The sequence below is a fragment of the Lepidochelys olivacea genome (genome assembly GCF_965140295.1).
Source record: "Lepidochelys olivacea isolate rLepOli2 genome assembly, chromosome: 6".
Taxonomy (NCBI): domain Eukaryota; kingdom Metazoa; phylum Chordata; order Testudines; family Cheloniidae; genus Lepidochelys; species Lepidochelys olivacea.
The window spans coordinates 56,024,836-56,042,306 of record NC_140416.1 but is presented as its reverse complement, the minus strand read 5'-3'; the positions used below and the strand labels follow the sequence as shown (position 1 = coordinate 56,042,306).

General features: G+C 43.2%; 1 protein-coding gene across 4 annotated transcripts in view; it reads left to right on the top strand.

Annotated features, from left to right (window-relative positions):
* Positions 1 to 17,471, top strand: part of AMBRA1 (autophagy and beclin 1 regulator 1) — a 199,969-nt gene that overhangs the window by 76,517 nt on the left and 105,981 nt on the right. For 3 of the 4 annotated variants that reach the window (XM_084631220.1, XM_084631219.1, XM_084631222.1), the window contains 2 exons: positions 9,919 to 10,002; positions 10,669 to 10,769. In XM_084631220.1, the coding sequence (XP_084487346.1) occupies positions 9,919 to 10,002; positions 10,669 to 10,769 (185 nt within the window). The remainder of the gene's footprint in view (positions 1 to 9,918; positions 10,003 to 10,668; positions 10,770 to 17,471) is intronic. The other variant, XM_084631221.1, reaches the window with a different exon arrangement.

Below are 17,471 nucleotides of genomic sequence, written 5' to 3'. Positions count from 1 at the left end.
TCTTTCTCTCTCTTGCTCTGCATTTAAGGAGGAAGCATAGTGGGGTAATGATTTAAGCTTACTCCTATCCCACATTGCTTTGCTTCCCATGGTTTGATGAAGAGGTGCATTCTCAGAAGCAGTTTAAGTAGAAAGGGATCACCTAGGACTTGGTGGTGGTTTTTGTTTTCGTTCTGTCTTTCTACTAAAAATCTTTGGATTGGGACACTAAGCACTCGGATATCACTACCAAACATGCAACAATTTATATTAATTATATTCATCTCCTTTAAAACAGTGCAGGTAAAGAACCCTGCAAGATCTGGAGGAATAGGAAAGGTACTGAATCTACACTTTCCTTACTAGTGCTTGGGAAGTGTCTTAATTTGGCCTGTGACCTACTCATCATAGCCTGCAGCTCTGTCTTCCCTGATTCTTTACATTTATTTTTACACTCTTGCACCCCTCTTCTTAGTCTTAATGCACAGCGACAATGTCTGGATGTAGTGATAGTTCAAGACTTCTTCCTTGCAGTGGGGCTGCTATTAGCAGAATATTGTTAGCTTCTGCAGAATAGCATCCTGTTACCATGAATGCTGGCTCCCACAAGGGTGCTGCTTGGTTAAGTTTTTGCATACCAGTGCCAACTTAGACTTCAGTAGCTTGAGCTTCCTGGCAACACTGCTCTCACAGCGTTGGTGGCTCCAGCTTCCTGAGCAATTCTGATGACTCTCAACAAGATGGGGCACTCTTAAAACAATGTTCTTTCCTAAAAGTAGCTCCAGGAAGTAACCACCTGTCTGTATTCTGCGATTGCTGCCTGTAACTCCCTCACACAACAGCATTATGTTCATTGCCTTCCATTTGCCTGGAGTTTGTACCAGTGAAATTGATGAGCAGAAGGGACCAAACATGGTTGACAGGGAATGGGGGAGCAATTTGGGAGGAAGGGAGAGTCATTGCTTGCATCTGATTGGCCATACAGGGCTTTGGTGTTAAATGCTCTTTGATCTTCCACAAGGTCATGATCCCAAACAAATAGTATCTGCACTTTCAACTCTTTTTTTTTTTTTCCCCCCTCATCACCTGTTGGGTGAGAATCCTGGAGTCTGTTAATGGCTCAATATGTAGAGAAGTGGCTTTGTTAATTTTTGACCCCTAAGTCCAGTATGGATATTGAAAGTCCACAGTGAGCAGCCAGTGTATGTTGCAGGGCTGTAAACTGCTTGCAGAGTAGCACAAATTACTGTGAGTGTTCTCGCTGTTAGGGGTAGACCTGGTGTGAGGTCTCCCAGTCACACTTACTGATGGGAAGTAGTCAAATGGACAGTACATGTTGGGAACTTTACCTTGGCTAATGCAGTTGTCGTATCTCTGGAAGGAGGCTGGTTCCTGGGTGCTGTGCTCTGTTTGTACAGGCAGAGCCCTAGTGATGTTCCAGACAGAACCTGCATGGTTGTGGTAGTTTTATATTATTTTGCTATTTACAGCCAGTTTCAGTCTATCCCATGAAGCTTCAAAGCACTAATGACTAATGCAGCCACTGATTTGGTTAGTCTCATTTCAAAAGGTGGTGGTGGGTCCCTAATCATGTGTCAGTGTGACAGGTGGGATTGGAATAGACACAACTGGTTGCCTGTTCAGAACGTATATAGTAAGCCTGTGAGTCTGTTTCACTGTGCTTTTAAATCTGTCTTTTTCTGAAGTGATTAATCCTCAGCATTTAGCAGGGAGCTGCTGCTGTGTTTCTCTTTTGACCAGGTGATGAATCCTCTAGTATGTGGTACTTGTCAGAGATACTTGACCTTCTGAAGTGCGTTTTTTTATCTTGTAAAACTCATTTTTTTTCTCCCTGAATGGCCCTCTGAGAGGTAATCAAGACTGTGTTCTTTTTGGCGGTCAGGAGAGCTGTTAATAAATGCAGCCATCTACAATCCTGCTGTCTTAAGGAAGCTTTAGCTGATAAATTGATGAGGATTTCTCTGGTGTTTCCCTTGGAACAGCTTCTAGTGAAAGATTATCATATTTAGCATTCAGAAGAAAAAGGTGAAATACTGGGAAGGTACCATGTCTTTACTAATTTTACCTGGCTATCATCTCAGTTGTTACATGCACTAGAGATGAAAAAGACCTATTCTGTTAGTTTCCATCTCTTCAGCCAGGACAGGATTGTTCCCTGCAGTCTGTCTCTAGTGCTTTATCTGCTACCTTTGGGAGTTTATTCCACAGTCCTAATACATCTCTCCCTGCCAGTAAAGAGATTTTTGGTGTAGCCTAAATTTTTACTTTACTTAATTTTACCCCATTCTTTCTAATTACATCCCTGTGTTTCACCTTAAATATTTCTTCCTTCATGATTATTGCATCCTTCAAATACTTGTAAATGTTTGATCCCTGTTTACTCATTTCTTACAAAGTTATGCTTGTATAATTGTGATTCTTTTCTTCTAAATCCCTTAAGCCCTTTACCTACTGTGGGTGTTAGTAGTTAGTTCTGTCCTTGTAATGTCTAGGTGCTGTGCACATGCGCACACATGCGTGCACCCTTCCTGCCCAAAGAGATCTGGTAATGAGATATCCAGAATTAAGTGCAGTATTTTGGGGAGGGTGTCCCTATGCCCAAAACTGTGTCAAGAGCAATTGTCGCCTTTCTGCTTTGGGGCATGAACATAAGAACGGCCTTCCTGGGTCGGACCAAAGGTCCATCTAGCCCAGTATCCTGTATTCTGTCAGTGACCAATGCCAGGTGCCCCGGAGGGAATGAACAGAACAGGTAATCACTAAGTGATCCACCCCCTGTCGCCCATTCCCAGTTTCTGGCTAGGGACGCCATCCCTGCCCATCCTGGCTAATAGCCATTGATGGACCTATCCTCCATGAATTTACCTAGTTTTTTTTTTAATCCTGTTATAGTCTTGGCCTTCACAACATTCTCTGGCAAGGAGTTCCACAGGTTGACTGTGCATTGTGTGAAGAAATACCTCCTTTTGTTTGTTTTAAACCTGCTGCCTATTAATTTCATTTGATGAGGCCTTTGAAATTGAGGGTCTGGGCGCAGAGTACAGTAATCTCAGGTGGAGTCTCCCAAAGAGGGACTTCCCATCATTGCTCCAACAGGAGACTTTTTGCTGTCATGTTGTATTGCATACTTTTGTCTAATTTGCTGCCTGTGTTCATACCTAGTGATGTCTCTGCATTCTGCTTCTTTGTTATCTCCCTTTTATTGAATGTTTGGGATTATTTTTTCCCAGATGTGTAGTTGGTTTCCATTTTTCCACGTTTTGTTTTTATTTACTGCTCATATTTCTCTTTTATAAGGGGCTTTGATCCTTGTAAGTGCAAGTCAGTGAAAGTTGAGGGCGCTTCCAGAAAGAGCTGAGAACCCTGCAGTATCAGGCCTTAGATCCCTTTGTTTCTCTGTCCTCAATGATGTTTGCATCTTTTCCCTATTCAGGGCAAAATTAGCCGTTAATTTGTCTTCAGTGGCACCCCATGCAACGCACATCCTTTACTTACCAGCATGGGTATGTAGGGTGACTGACAACACATCCTTAGTATCATCCACACATTTCATTTAACATGCTATTTCCTTCCTCCTTCATATCTGTTATGGATTACAGGGTGTGCTATGCCTTGCACCCCTCTGTAGTCTCTTGTGCAGGGGCGGCCAACCGGTGGCTCCGGAGCCACATGCGGCTCTTCAGAATTTAAGATGTGTCTCCTTGTATGGGCACCGACTCCAGGGCTGGAGCTACAGGCGCCAACTTTCCAATGTGCTGGCGGGTGCTCACTGCTCGACCCCTGGCTCTGCCACAGGCCCTGCCCCCACTCCACCCCTTTGGCCCCCTCCCCTGAGCCTGCCATGCCTTCGCTCCTCCCCCCTTGACCCCAGAGCCTCCTGCACGCCACGAAACAGCTGATCGGAAGGGATGGGGAGGTGCTTATCAGTGGGTGGGAGGAGCTGGGAGCAGGGGCAGGAGCTGATGGGGGGGCTGCTGATATATTACTGTGGCTCTTTGGCAATGTACAATGGTAAATTCTGGCTCCTTCTCAGGCTCAGGTTGGCCACCCCTGTTCTTGTGAGTACACGCTTCCTAGTGATAGGCCTTGAACTTTCACTCACTTCAGGGGAGGTCCTGACTCTTTCACTGGATCTCCAGGCTTCAATACCTGTGTTTCTTCCTATAGCTCCTTTAGCAGGGCCAGTTTGGCTTGGCTGCCTGCAGGAATCTTCTCTCTTAGGAGATGTGACTGGGGCCCCGGGGGACCACACTGAGGTTACCCAATTAGGGCAAACTGCAAAAAATGGGGCAGGCAATCCCCAAAGCTGGTGGCTATTCCAATACTTAGATTTACCAAGCCACTACAAAACAGCTTCCACAATACCTTAGTGGTTGCACAGAAGCCAAAATACAGTTCCATTATAGCAAACCAGTCTTGTGCTTCCACCCAGACACCCAAGTCAAATATGAAAGTTCTACCAATCCCAAAGGATTGGACACATCACCTCCCAAATTAATGACTATTTCAGATCTTACCCAAATACATGCTTACAGCCAATTCTTATTAACTAAACTAAAATTTATTAAAATGAAAAGAGAGAGTGAGTATTGGTTAAAAGATTAGAATACATACAGACATGAGTACAGTTCTGAGATTAATTTCCTAGTAGAGATGGTGATCTATGGAGTTACAAAGAGTTCTTAGAATTAGTCCATAGGTTCAGTCCAGTGTTCGTATCCAGGGTGATCCAGGTGGGACTGGAGATCTCAGTCTTATGACTTAAGCTTCCCCTACATAAAGCCACAAGCAGATCTGAGATGAAAAGGATCAGGACCTAAGGGTTTTATATAGTTCAAGGCCTTCTCTTGGCAGCTCAGCGTTCTTAGGCGAACAATAGGCAATCATCGAGACTCTGAAGTAGACCTATTTCCTAAGCATCACTGGTAATTAGGTTTCAGAGTAGCAGCCGTGTTAGTCTGTATTCGCAAAAAGAAAAGGAGGACTTGTGGCACCTTAGAGACTAACCAATTTATAGACTAACCTTATGCTCTAATAAATTGGTTAGTCTCTAAGGTGCCACAAGTCCTCCTTTTCTTTTTACTGGTAATTAGCTATACCGATTAACATAAGGCAGTTGCCTGTTTTCCACCATTCACAGGTGATTTGCTATACATTTCAGAGAGAGATCAATACAGTGATATTAATATATTTACAGGTTTCAGAGTAGTAGCCGTGTTAGTCTGTATTCACAAAAAGAAAAGGAGGACTTGTGGCACCTTAGAGACTAACAAATTTATTTGAGCATAAGCTTTCGTGAGCTACTTTAAATGTTAAGATCTCCTTTTGGTCTCTGAATTAACAAGCTACAGCATAGACAGAAGCTGTTTGATTACATTGTTAACCTCTGACAGTATATATGTAAACACACAAAAACACAAACATTATCTACTAATATGTCCCTAAAGATTGACTTTGGATTATTTATCCTGCAGGATGCTTAACCCTTTCTGGCCATGTGTCATAGGAGCTTTGTACCCGAAAATGTATGTGGGGTCACTGTTTTGAAAAGGCTGAACTAAGTTCTACTTATTAGTCAAAAGGAACACAGTAGTGGAGAAATGGGTAAAAATAACAAAGCAGGGTTACACATGTGAATCTTACTGAAACTTTATTCTTTCCTGGCAAGTTTTGGGTAAGTTGCACACAGCCTAGACACTTCTCCTGGACTGGGACAGTCAGCCCATGAAGCATACTCCATGTCTCACTGTCAGAGAGTCACCTCCAGATGCAGCTGCTCACTCATACTCTTTCCTCTCTAGGCAGGAGTCTTTTAACAGTTTAGTGTCCCTTTGATCCTAGGCTTAGACCTTGGAAAAATAAACCTGCTGTGGGTATTTCCCAGTCAATAGCTCTGCCAAGGTTCTGTTCAGGAACTGTTATATTCTTTCTGGAGGTATCCTGACTTTTCTCTATCACTGGTTTGATTCCTCCTCCAAAAGCCTTTGATTGATTTAGCTCCATGCAGTCATACAGAATAATATCAAGCATGTAAACTGAGGTACATATAACTAGAAATATGAAATTAGAAATAATACATAAATTTCCCAGGAGCTCCACAATGTAACCAAAGATGATAAAATCAAACCCAGTGCCTACTTTGCCAATTATTTATCACTTTTTTAAATCAATCTTTAACTACTTTCCTACCCATGTGATTGAAATTTAAATATGATTCCATTATAAACAACTTTGCTCTAACCCTTTAAATTAGGTTTTGTAAAACACTGTATAAAATGCTCTAAATAAGGTTTTTAGTTATACCTCTACCACATTGCCTTGATCTGCTAACTTAGTAATTCTCTAAAAAGCAATTAGGTTTGTCTGGCATGATTTGATATTTATAAGCCTGTTCTGCTTACTGCTTATACCTCCTAATAAACTTACATGGGATTTTCAGAAGTGTTCAATGTTGACCTAACTCTAGTCCCATTGCAGTCAATGGGAGCAGTTAGACCAACATAGAGTGCTTTTGTCAATACCATCCTAAACCTTTAGAGATTTTCTTCTATTTGATTGTTTTATTAAACTGGGAAATTAAATGTGCAGGATAGTAATTACCAGGATCACTCTTCTTCCCTTTCCTGAAGATCTCCATTACATTTTGCTTTTCTCCAGTGTCTTGCTAAACTTCTCAGTTCTAAGCCATTTTTTAAAAGCATTAAGTTTGGTAAGTTAACTAACTTCCTTCTTTACATGCATGAATTTGTAGTTCTTGTTTTTTCAAATCTGCTTTTATCTGTTTATATCAGAGCTTGTCTACACTTACCGGGGGATCAATGCATCAGTGATCGATTTAGCGGGTCTAGTGAAGACCCGCTAAATTGACTGCAGATTGCTCTCCTGTGGACTCTTGTACTCCATCTGAACGAGCAGCGCAAGGGGAGTTGACAGGAGAGCGTCTCCCATCAACATAGCATAGTGCAGACCCTGCAGTAAGTAGATCAAAGTACGTCGACTTCAGCTACGTTTTTCATTGTTTGTTGGCATGGTCATGTTTATAGCCCAGATCCTGACACTGGGAAAGACAGCACCTTTTTCTTTCCTTTTTCCCCCCTCTTTGGCAGGGGAGATATTGGGTTGATTTCAGGGGAGTAGCTGCTTTTTGTATAGAAGGGATCCACTTATTCAAGTTGTGCGTTTTGCTCTGCAACTGAACACTGTAAATCTTCCTGATGCTCAGCCATGGTAGCTGGTGAGTCTAATAAGTAGCTGACACACAGACGGAAAATTCAAAGCTGAGATAGAACTCAAGTTACTGGTATGGAATATAAAGTCCCACTAGTACTTTGGAGAACTTTGTTGGAAACTTGTTTCATTCCTTGCAGCACTACTTCATTTTGGCATACAGTCGTGTTAACATCTGCTCTCTGTAAGCAGAATATATATTGTACAGAAATAACACAGAAAGCACCATCCATCTTTACCAATCTGTAGGCTTTATCTCCTTTTTAGAAGGTGCAGGAATAATCTTCAGCTGGCATTAGGGTAACACCAGCTGCTCCAGCTTTTCAGCAGTAGATGAAGGCTCTCAGGTAACACAGATTTCAGACATTCAGTATGTGATGATGAGCATGGGATTAGGTAAAGATTCTGTAAATTAGTAGATCTAACTAGAAGGTGTCTGCTTGTAATATTCCTCCTCTTTCCTCTCCCCCTAGGCTGTCCATCTCATCATTTAATCATCTTGTTCTTTTTCTTCAGGGACTACAATAAATGGCAATCTTCAGCATTCTTTGGGAATATGGCCTGCTTTTCTTCTTTCTTATCCCAAATCCTGTTACCTGGAGGCCAGGCACACTTGGGGCAGGTGGTTTGAAACTGTAGGATTTGCTTTACCTGCCAATTCACTAGAATTCTTGTTTGTTTACTTTCAGGCCACATTACAAGGCCTGTCTCTTCTCTCAAGCTATTTCTGTGCGGGGGAGGAGAGAGGAATGAATTGGTTGATGTGGCACGGTAAGAGAGCTCTGAGGTATCTGGTTGGATTTTGAAGGTAGGGTTTAAGACATTGAATTATTTTTATGATATTTACATGGGAACTGGCAGCATTCAGCAGGTGCATTTTAAAAATCAAAATGAATAATTACTAGTCACTGTGATGCTTTAGGTCTCTGAACCTGGTTGGAGAGGTGGCTATGGGCATTTGCATTCTTTTTTTTTCCTCTTTATTTCTGTCAGCCTGAATTAATTTCTCATTCCTTTAAAACTTGCTAGAGAAATATTTTTAGATGCAGAGTTTTGCAGGGTGCAGCCTGCTGATTTCTCACTGCGATTCTCCCCTGCAAAAAGCAGCTTCTAACTCCAGTGGTTGTCTCTGTGTTGCTGGTCTAAGGGGTTCTCTCCGGGCTAGTTTTGCCTCTCTTCGCTGATTGCCAAACACCCAGCGTGGTTTGAGGCTTGTTAAGAGTTTGAAAAAGCAGATTTGTCTTGGCTTTTTACTAGCTTTAACTGTATGCAGTGGTCTTTGTGCATATTGCTCCCTGTTCTTCAACAGCTTCTTCCTCTCTCCCTCCCCACGCAGTGAGACGAGACTGGGGAGTGGTGCAGGTGGTGGGGGCGGGGGGAATAGATGTTTTTTTTCTCTTTGGCAAGAGAATGAAGTGGAGTGCTGACATACATCATCTTTGATGGAAAAACTCCACGGCATTCTTTCTGCTATTGATCTGCTTCTTAATGGCCAGGAGGCCTCTTAGTCAATGGGAGACAAGTACAGCAACTTGTTTTCCTTTGCAGACTTCAGGAGCCCTGCTGGTCCCATGTAAATTATGCGCCGAGATCCAGCTATGTGGCCAAGCACTACGACTGCAGGCTGTTCAGGCAGATGGGGAGAGAAATGGATGGATTTCCTTTTCTGGGCTTTTGTTTTAGATTTGATGTTGATGAAGTAAAGTTTAAGATGCTAATGAGCTGTGGAGTGCAACCTCTGCTCTTCTGTTCCTGGTTCTTCAGATAAGTGGGAAACAACCACGTAATGGACCCTTCTCAGCCCACATTTCCTTGCTTACTGTTAAAAAGAAATTACACGCACAGCTTGCTGGAGTGGGTTAGGAATTTGCTGCTACCAGGGTTGTTGCATCAGAAAGAGACTTAATATTCCAAAGACTCTAGGAATGAGGATGTGTAGCTCTCGAAGCTTCTTGCCTTCAAAGTGCTCTGCAAACATTAGCTTCTCTTCTTAACTCACTGGGAGGTAGCCAAGTATTATCCCCATTTACAGATAAGGATCTGTGACCCAGGGCAGAGAACAGACTTACCCAAGGTCATGCAACAAGTCATTCTCAGAAATGGGAATAGAACCACCTCAGTAGTTCATTTCAGAGCAGATTTTGGAGTCGGAGATAGAGTCCAGGTCCTTTTGTGACTCTTCACTATCCTCCTTGCCATATTACTCCAATATATTAAGCTGTGTGGCTTACTAGAGTGGTGAGGAAAAGGGGGATCGTTTGTCCATTCTTCAAGGAACACCTGAAGTCCTCCTTTTGTGCTCCGGATCGAAATGAGTTGTTTTGAGGGGGTTGAATTCCTAGCTGGGACTGTTTTGTTTCTTTTATCTGTCTCGTCTGGGAAAACTCACTGTGGGATATGGAATCATTTAAAGCTGACCGTGACAAAACAGTGAAGAATAGACTGCAGGGAACAGTCCTGTACTAGCACCTCTGGAGATGAACTATGGAACACAAGAGGCTTGGTATGTGAGAATCACTTTGAGATTGTTGGTGAAAGTTGCTTTGGGAATACAGAATGTTGGAGGCTGATGGTACCTCTGGAGCTCTCTGGCATTACACAAGGTGGTAAATTAAGGTTGCAGGTGTTTCTTTCCTGGGGCCTTGTCTTATTATGTGGATATTTTAATGTGCAATATTTTTTGTTTTACTGAAGGGACAATGGAGACAGATCAAGGCACCGAGCTCCCCGGAACGCCCGTATGTCTGCACCATCGCTTGGGCGCTTCGTTCCCAGGTGAGACCTGTAAACCCATCTGGAAATTGGGATAGAAGCTTGGCAGTGCCACTTACAACAGAGCTCTCTGCTGCCATGTCAGAGGCTCAGATTCAGTTGCTTGCACGGATGTGATGTGAATTAGGTTATTAGTGTCTGGGACTCTTGTGGATGCCTGGCCCTCCTCTTAGAAAAGAGAGGGTGAAATTAGTGTGATTAGCTTTCATAGCCACATTCCCCAAAGCCCTGTCCTGAGCTTCCTTAACTGGAAATTGACAGCTGTAGTGTTGAGCCAAAATGGAAGGGAGGAGAAAATCTGATGGGGATTCTCAGGGAAGCATACTGGGTCAAAGATGAAAGAGGAGGGAAGAGAGAAGATGGGGATTAGATTGCTGGTATAGCTCAGCAGGTCTTCAATTCCATCTTGGCTGGATGGAGCATGTGGTGGTGCGGGGGAGGGTTTGTGCTCCTGAGCCATGACCTGCCATTTTTCTGCTGGATGGAGCACTCAGATAACTGGGCTCCTCTCTTTGACCTCCCTTTCCCCCTGTTAGGGTCCCAGAGCCCAGTACTGCTTGCCAAAATTAGATGGGATTCCTGCACTAGAGTCTAAGTTTCCCGGCAACACATTCGAGGTTTTTCTCAGTGTGTGGGGTGTTTCTCACAGCGTGCTCTCTCTTTCTTTAGGCGTTTCTTGCTGCCAGAGTACTTACCTTATGCTGGGATTTTCCATGAACGCGGACAGCCAGGGTTGGCCACCCACTCTTCTGTTAACCGGGTCTTGGCAGGTAAAGAAATACCCCTTCTGGAATATAGAGACCTGTGCTAGGTGGAATTCTCTCCAGAGTCTGCACATAGTGGGTCGGCCTGGAAAAAGAACCTATGAGAAATGTGTGTCCATCCTGGTATTGGTATGTAAAGCTCCTGAACTAGCAGAGGATGTGGAACTAGATACTATAGTGATGGGGTTCATACACGTGCCTAGAAGTTGCAGATTCCGTACTTTGAGTGCATATTAGGCTCTGTGCTGAGATTTCCCTAAGGAAGGGGGAATTTAATAATTCTCCTGATGTTTAATTCCCTCCCCAATCTGATTTTTTTTTTTTTTTTAAAGCAATCTGACAGCCTAATGATCAGCTTGCTGCAGGTCCTTCTAATTGAATTATAGGGTGCCTTGTTCATGTTCCGGCTGGCAAGCCACTCACAAGGGAGCGCGGGATTCAATTAAGATCCTAATAAGTGCGTGTTAAAACCTCGGCTGCCACAGCATACAGGAGCCTTAAAGGGCAGGCGGGGGTGGAATGGAAGAGGAGTGGGGCTTTGGCAGCCAGTGAATGAAACAGTTTTATATGATAGATGGTATAATTCTTGAGTGCTTCTTGGTGGCGCTTGAGCTGCTCTGTGATCAATACCAGCAGTGGAGAGACTTTTTTGGATAAGGGGAAGGTCTATCTATGTACCTGCCAGATGGAGATCCATTGGCTGCTGCTACTATTGGCAATGGGGCACATGTGGGAAAGGCATAAAACCCCCCTGGAAGGAGCGTGGTCTCCCATCTAGTCTTTCTCTCTCACTGTGGTGTGTTCAGGCAGAGGTTACCTGTGTGGGGAGAGCCTGTGTATTGTCAAAGTCAGATTCAAGGCTCACAGAATTTGTCAGATCACTCTGTTTATTAGCAAAGCGCTTTGCCAATGCACCCAGATATGTGAGCCCCCTGCAAAAGCTCAAGCTAACTTATTTATACAGATAAGCCAAAGCCAATTTAACATAAGAGACAAAAGGAAGAGAAACTGACAAATATACATATATATCTTATTTGCAGACTAACGTTTACCAATCTCCTAGCTCAATAGAAGCTCTAAGTTAATTAGTTTGAGGACCCATAGTCTCACACTCCTTAATGTTTCTCTTCCTGACAACTATATTTCAACAAACCCTTCAAGCAGCATTTCTTTAATGAATTATAGTTTAAATATAATTCATTCTACTTCCAAAGTATTTTGCGTGGCTATATAGTATAGTGTGCCAGCGTAGCCTTTTAAAACCTCATTGTCATCTGTAAAATCCAGAAATGTCTCCAGATCTTTGTATCTCACTTGCCTCCTAGTCATCCTGTCGCAACAATTGCAAGAGTAGCCAAAGCACAGGCTGTGGAGCACCTCCATCCCACTACCTGATGAGCAGGGAAGCCAGCTTGTAGCATTTAGCTGATGCACATACTTTCCTCATGACTGTTGCTTGTGTGGAATTTGGCTGTCTGCTTCTGGAAACAGCTCACTAGCAGATAATTACTTGCTGCCAGGCAACACTGCAGAACTCTTCTGTAGTCGGGCTTTGTTGGAGACATCTGCCTTCAGCCCTCCCTGCACAGCACCTCTTTCCCAGCAGCTGAGGAGCATTCTATCTTTTCCTGGCATTTAGCTTTAAGATACTCAGTCAGTGGGCTCCTGGCTTCCAATGATTCCTTTTAGTATTCTACTTCCTCTTCCTTCATGATGTTCTGATGGAGAGTAACCCAGTCCAAGAGCCCAAGCCCCTCTCAGTGCAGAAAACGTAACCCCCACAATTCAGATGTAAAAACTGCAGCACCCTATCACAGAGACTTCATTAAGCTAAGCAAGCAAGGTGTTTACAGCTCCTCCACTAAATCTCCCAATGACCAAGGTCCATCCCAGTCTACTCCATGGCAAGATGGATCTAAATTCTATGGCAAGGCCCCTTGGTTTCTGCAGTGTTCCAGTGCATCAGACTGGAAATTGTGCTGCAAATCCAAGTAACTTCCACAGTGGAGTTTTTATTGAATGATTTTTATTGAAATGCTACATCCCATCCATGCAGTGGCCCCTTGTGGTGGTTGTTTGTTTGGTGTTTGTTTTAATATTGAATTCAGTTTATTTTACTCCCTCCTCATTTTCAGTTTTTGACATGCCACAGATTTAAGTGTTAACAAGTAACTGCATTATAGAAATTGGTGGAGGTCGAAACTTAACTGTAGGCACAGGGGGCTTTTGGAACTGGAGGGAGCCTGGAGTTGTGGAATAAGCATATTCACTCATTTTTGCTAAAATGATTAGCAGTGAAATAGCTGAGTGTTAACACAACAGAGTATTAGCTCTGAAATTTAATATTTGAGATAAAAGACCAGTTCACACTGCTCAGAGTTATTGTTTCAGGATGCCTGCTGACTTGGGAAGGCCACACTGCATTGGTTTATATTTGGATCAAGTATGGAAGGCTTGGAGCATACTTTTTTTTGTGAAAACTCTGAAACTTATATTCTGAAACACTGTCCCGGAATGGGGTAGATTCTGTGCAAATTTCTTGACCAGTTAATACCCAAGACCCTGCCTATTTGTTGTTGTAGCATCTAGGAGGCCTAGTCAAGGGCCAGAACCCCATTGTGCTAGGTACTGTACAAACAAAGAACAAAAGAATGTCTCTGCCCCAAAAGGTATGTCTACACTAGAATAAAAGACCCTTCCCCGTCATGGGTCCCAGAGGTTGGATTCCAGCCTGAGCACAAATGTCTACACCGCAATTTTACAACCCTGTAGCTTGAGCCCTGTGAGCCTAAGTCAGCTGACCCTGGCCAGCTGCAAGAATTGAATTGCTCTGTAGACTTGCCCAAAGAGTTTTTACAATTTAAGAGGCAAGACAAGAGGCCACAGATGGCTATGGACAGATAGACCAGAAAATCAAGGAAACAATGAGACAGTATTGGTCAGCATGATAGGCAGTGGTCTCGATGCACCAGATGCCTAACTGTTAAGTTTTTTGTAGGTGTTCTGGCAGAGAAGAATTTTAAGGCGGATAATGAGGTAGCTCTGTGGATGTTTATGGGGAGCTTCTTCCACATGTGAGGGCAGCATGAGAGAAAGCACAAATGTGCTTGTTTGAAAAATGTAAGAAAAGAAAAGGGGGGGTTGGAGAGGGCTTCAGAGGCAGGAGTCTACATTTCAGTAGCGAGTGAGAGATAACTGAGGTGGGGATTGACCAGTGATTCTCAAACTTTTGTACTGGTGATCCCTTTCAAATAGCAAACCTCTGAGTGTAACCCCCCCCCCCGCCTTATAAATTAAAAACACTTTTTTATATATTTAACACCATTATAAATGCTGGAGACAAAGCGGGGCTTGGGGTGGAGGCTGACAGCTTGCAACCCCCCATGTAATAACCTTGCGACCCCCAAGGGGTCCTGACTCCCAGTTTGAGAACCCCTGGGATTGATTATGAAGGGCCTTGAAAGTGAAGACAAGCAGCTTACGTTTGATGTGATAGAAAAGGAGGATCCAGTGGAGGGATTCAGAAAGAGGGATGACATGTTCAAAGTGATGAGGTAAGAGAATGATCGTTGCAGCAGCATTCTGAATGGATATGAGTAGGGTAAGACTGCATTTGGCCAAAGAAAAATTTTTGCAGTAATTGAGATGTGAGATGATTCTTGTACAGGAGTATTAGCTTTGTGGATAGACAGAAAAGACTGTATCTCAGAGGTTTCATGCAGAAAGAATCGACAAAATTTAGAGACAGCCTGGGTGTGAGAACCTACAGTGAGGTCCAAATTGAAGGTAACACCCATGTTACAGGCCTGAGTTAACAGGCAGGATGGAGGTGGTGTCCACCGTGATTAAGAAAGGAGGTGGTAGGATGGGCTTGGAGAGGAAGAACAATTTTAGCCGCGTTTCACTTGAGCTGATGATTAGACATCCACAAAATGTCAGATTTTAGTTTGGACAGAAGGAAACTAGTCTGCAGTAGAGAGGTAGAGCTGTGACTCATCAGCATAGAAATGGTAGTTTAATTTGTTTGTGGATAAGATAAATCAGAGATAAGGTGTAGCAGGAGAAAGGAAAGAGTCTGTCATTGGTCCCCCATGGAGCCCTTGAAGAGGGGATGAGGAGGAACCTATGGAGGACGTGTTGAAAGATTAATTACAGAGGTAGGAGGAGAACCAGGAGAGGGAAGAGTCATGGAAGACAAGGGAGGACAGGATTCCAAGAAGAACACAGTTAAAGGCAGCGGACTGTCAATTAGGGTGAGGATGGAGTACGGGTTCTTAGCTTTGGCTAGAAAGAGGTCGTTAGACTTTGATGGGAGTGGTTTCAGTGGAGCGCAATGGGAGGAAGCCAGATAGGAGAGAGTCTAGGATGGAGTTGGAGGAGATGAGCTCCTGTCTGCAAATTGAATGATTTTATAGATGAAAGGGAAGTGGGAGATGAATTTATTAATCTCTAAATCCTTCAGATGTTTACACCCCATGTATGGAAATCTTATGGCTCTTCCAGGAATGCCCATCTCCCACAGACTTGCGTCCGATCCTCTAGGCAGGAAAGGCCTGTGTAGTTCTTTTGCTTTCTCCATTGCCAACCACTTCAGAAGGGAAATGCCTTCTGAATGAGACATGCCAATTGGTCACTGAACACCTTTGAAATATCAGTGCTGAACCAGCTTGGCTTTGCAGCAATCCGGAAAAAGATTCTCATAGATTATAAGGCCAGAAGGGACCATCGTGATCTAGGGCTTGTCTACGCTGTGATGTTGTCGACAAAACTTTTGTCTTTCACGGATACTTAAAAAAGGCCCCCCCGTGAAAGACAAAAGTTTTGCTGACACAAGTGGCAGTGTGAATGCGGCTTTGTCACTCCTCCCGACAAAGCTAACGCTGCTCTCGGGCTGTAAGTATTTTGTCCGCAAAAGTGCGGACAAAATACCGGCAGAGAGCATTCGCACACGCTGACCTTTAGCAACAAGGCTGTGTTGACACAGTCTTGTCGCTAAAAGCTGTGTAGTGTAGACAAGCCCTTAGCCTGACCTTCTGCATTACATAGGCCACGGGGCTTCTCTATATTCATTCCTCTTTGAACTAGAACGTATCTCTTAGAAAAATACCGTGTCATGATTTAAACATTTCAGTGATGGGGAATCCACCGTAACACATGGTAAATTACCTTCACTGTTAAAAAATTGCCCCTTATTTCTAGTCTGAATTGTCTAGCTTCAGCATCCAGACATAGGATCTTGTTACATCTGTATCGGAGGACTGTGGAACTTGTTACATCTGACACTGAGGAACTCTCTATTATCACATGTCTGTTCCCCATGTAGATACCTACAGACTGTGCTTTAAGTCACGCTTTAACAAAGAGAAGGTTAAGCTGAAGAGTGAGCTCTTGAAGCCTTTTTCTGTAAGGCATGTTTACCAATCATTCTCATGGCTCTTCTCTCTGAACCCTCTCCAAGTTATCAGCATTCTTTTTGAATTGTGGACACACCAAACGGTAATACAACCTATGTATTCTTGCTCGATATAGACCCCTGTTTATGCAGTCAAGGATAGCATTATCCTTTTTGGCCACAGCTTTGAACTAGGAGTTCATGTTCAGCTGATTATCCACCACTTTTTCAGAGTCGTGGCTTCCCAGGATAGAGTCCCCATTCTGGAAGTACGGCTTGCATTCTTTGTTCCTAGATATGACTTTACATTTGACCACATTAAAACGCACATTAGTTTGATCCCAGTTTATCTGGTGATAAAGATTGCTCTGTATCAATGACCTGTCCTCTTCGTTATTTCCCATTCCCCTAATTTTTTGTCATCTGCAGACTTTCAGTGGTGATCTTTTCTTTTTTCCATATCACTGATAAAAATGTTAGAGTAGGACCAAGAATCAATCCCTGCAGGCCCCACTAGAAAAACACCAATTTGATGATGATTCCCAGTTAACAACTTACGTTTTGAGAGCTATCGGCCAGTATATAATCAATTTAATGTGTGCCATGTTGTTTTGTATTATTCTCCTTTCTTAAAATGTTGTACATTACCGAGTCAAATGCCTTCCAGAAACCTAACGGCACGTCTACAGAGTGGGATAATGTACACTATGCGGGGGGGAGGGAGCGTGATTTCCAAAGTACGCTATTGTGTTGTGCATTAATTGGCCCATGTAGACCAGCACTGGTCCTGCTGGTGCGGACTAAATGTTTCCTAGTGCACGCTAACGTAGTGCTGTTTCAAGCAGCAGTTTGTTATAGTGCATTAGAGACCTTTTAATGGGTACTAGCAGGGTCTGTGTGGACCAATTAATAAGCAGCACATTCATGCACTTCCAAATCGTACCCCCCCGTACAGCACATTACCACACCCTCTAAGCTTGCCCTAAGAATATTATTACATAAACACTGTTACCTTTTATAAACTTGTAATCTCACTAAAAAAGATGTCATTAGTTTGACACAATCTGTCTCTAGAAATACTTATTTGATGACATTAATTATATCCTCTTTTAATTCTTTATTAATGGAGTCCTGTATCAACTGCTCCATTATTTTGCTCAGCATGGATATCAGATTGATTACTTGGGTTGTCCTGTTTATCCTTTTTAAATATTTGCACAACATTAGTGTTCTTCCAGGTCAGCTCTTTTAAAACTCTTAGCAGGATGGTGAGGGGTCTCACTGGCCCTCTGGATTCTAGTTCTTCCCTATCCAAC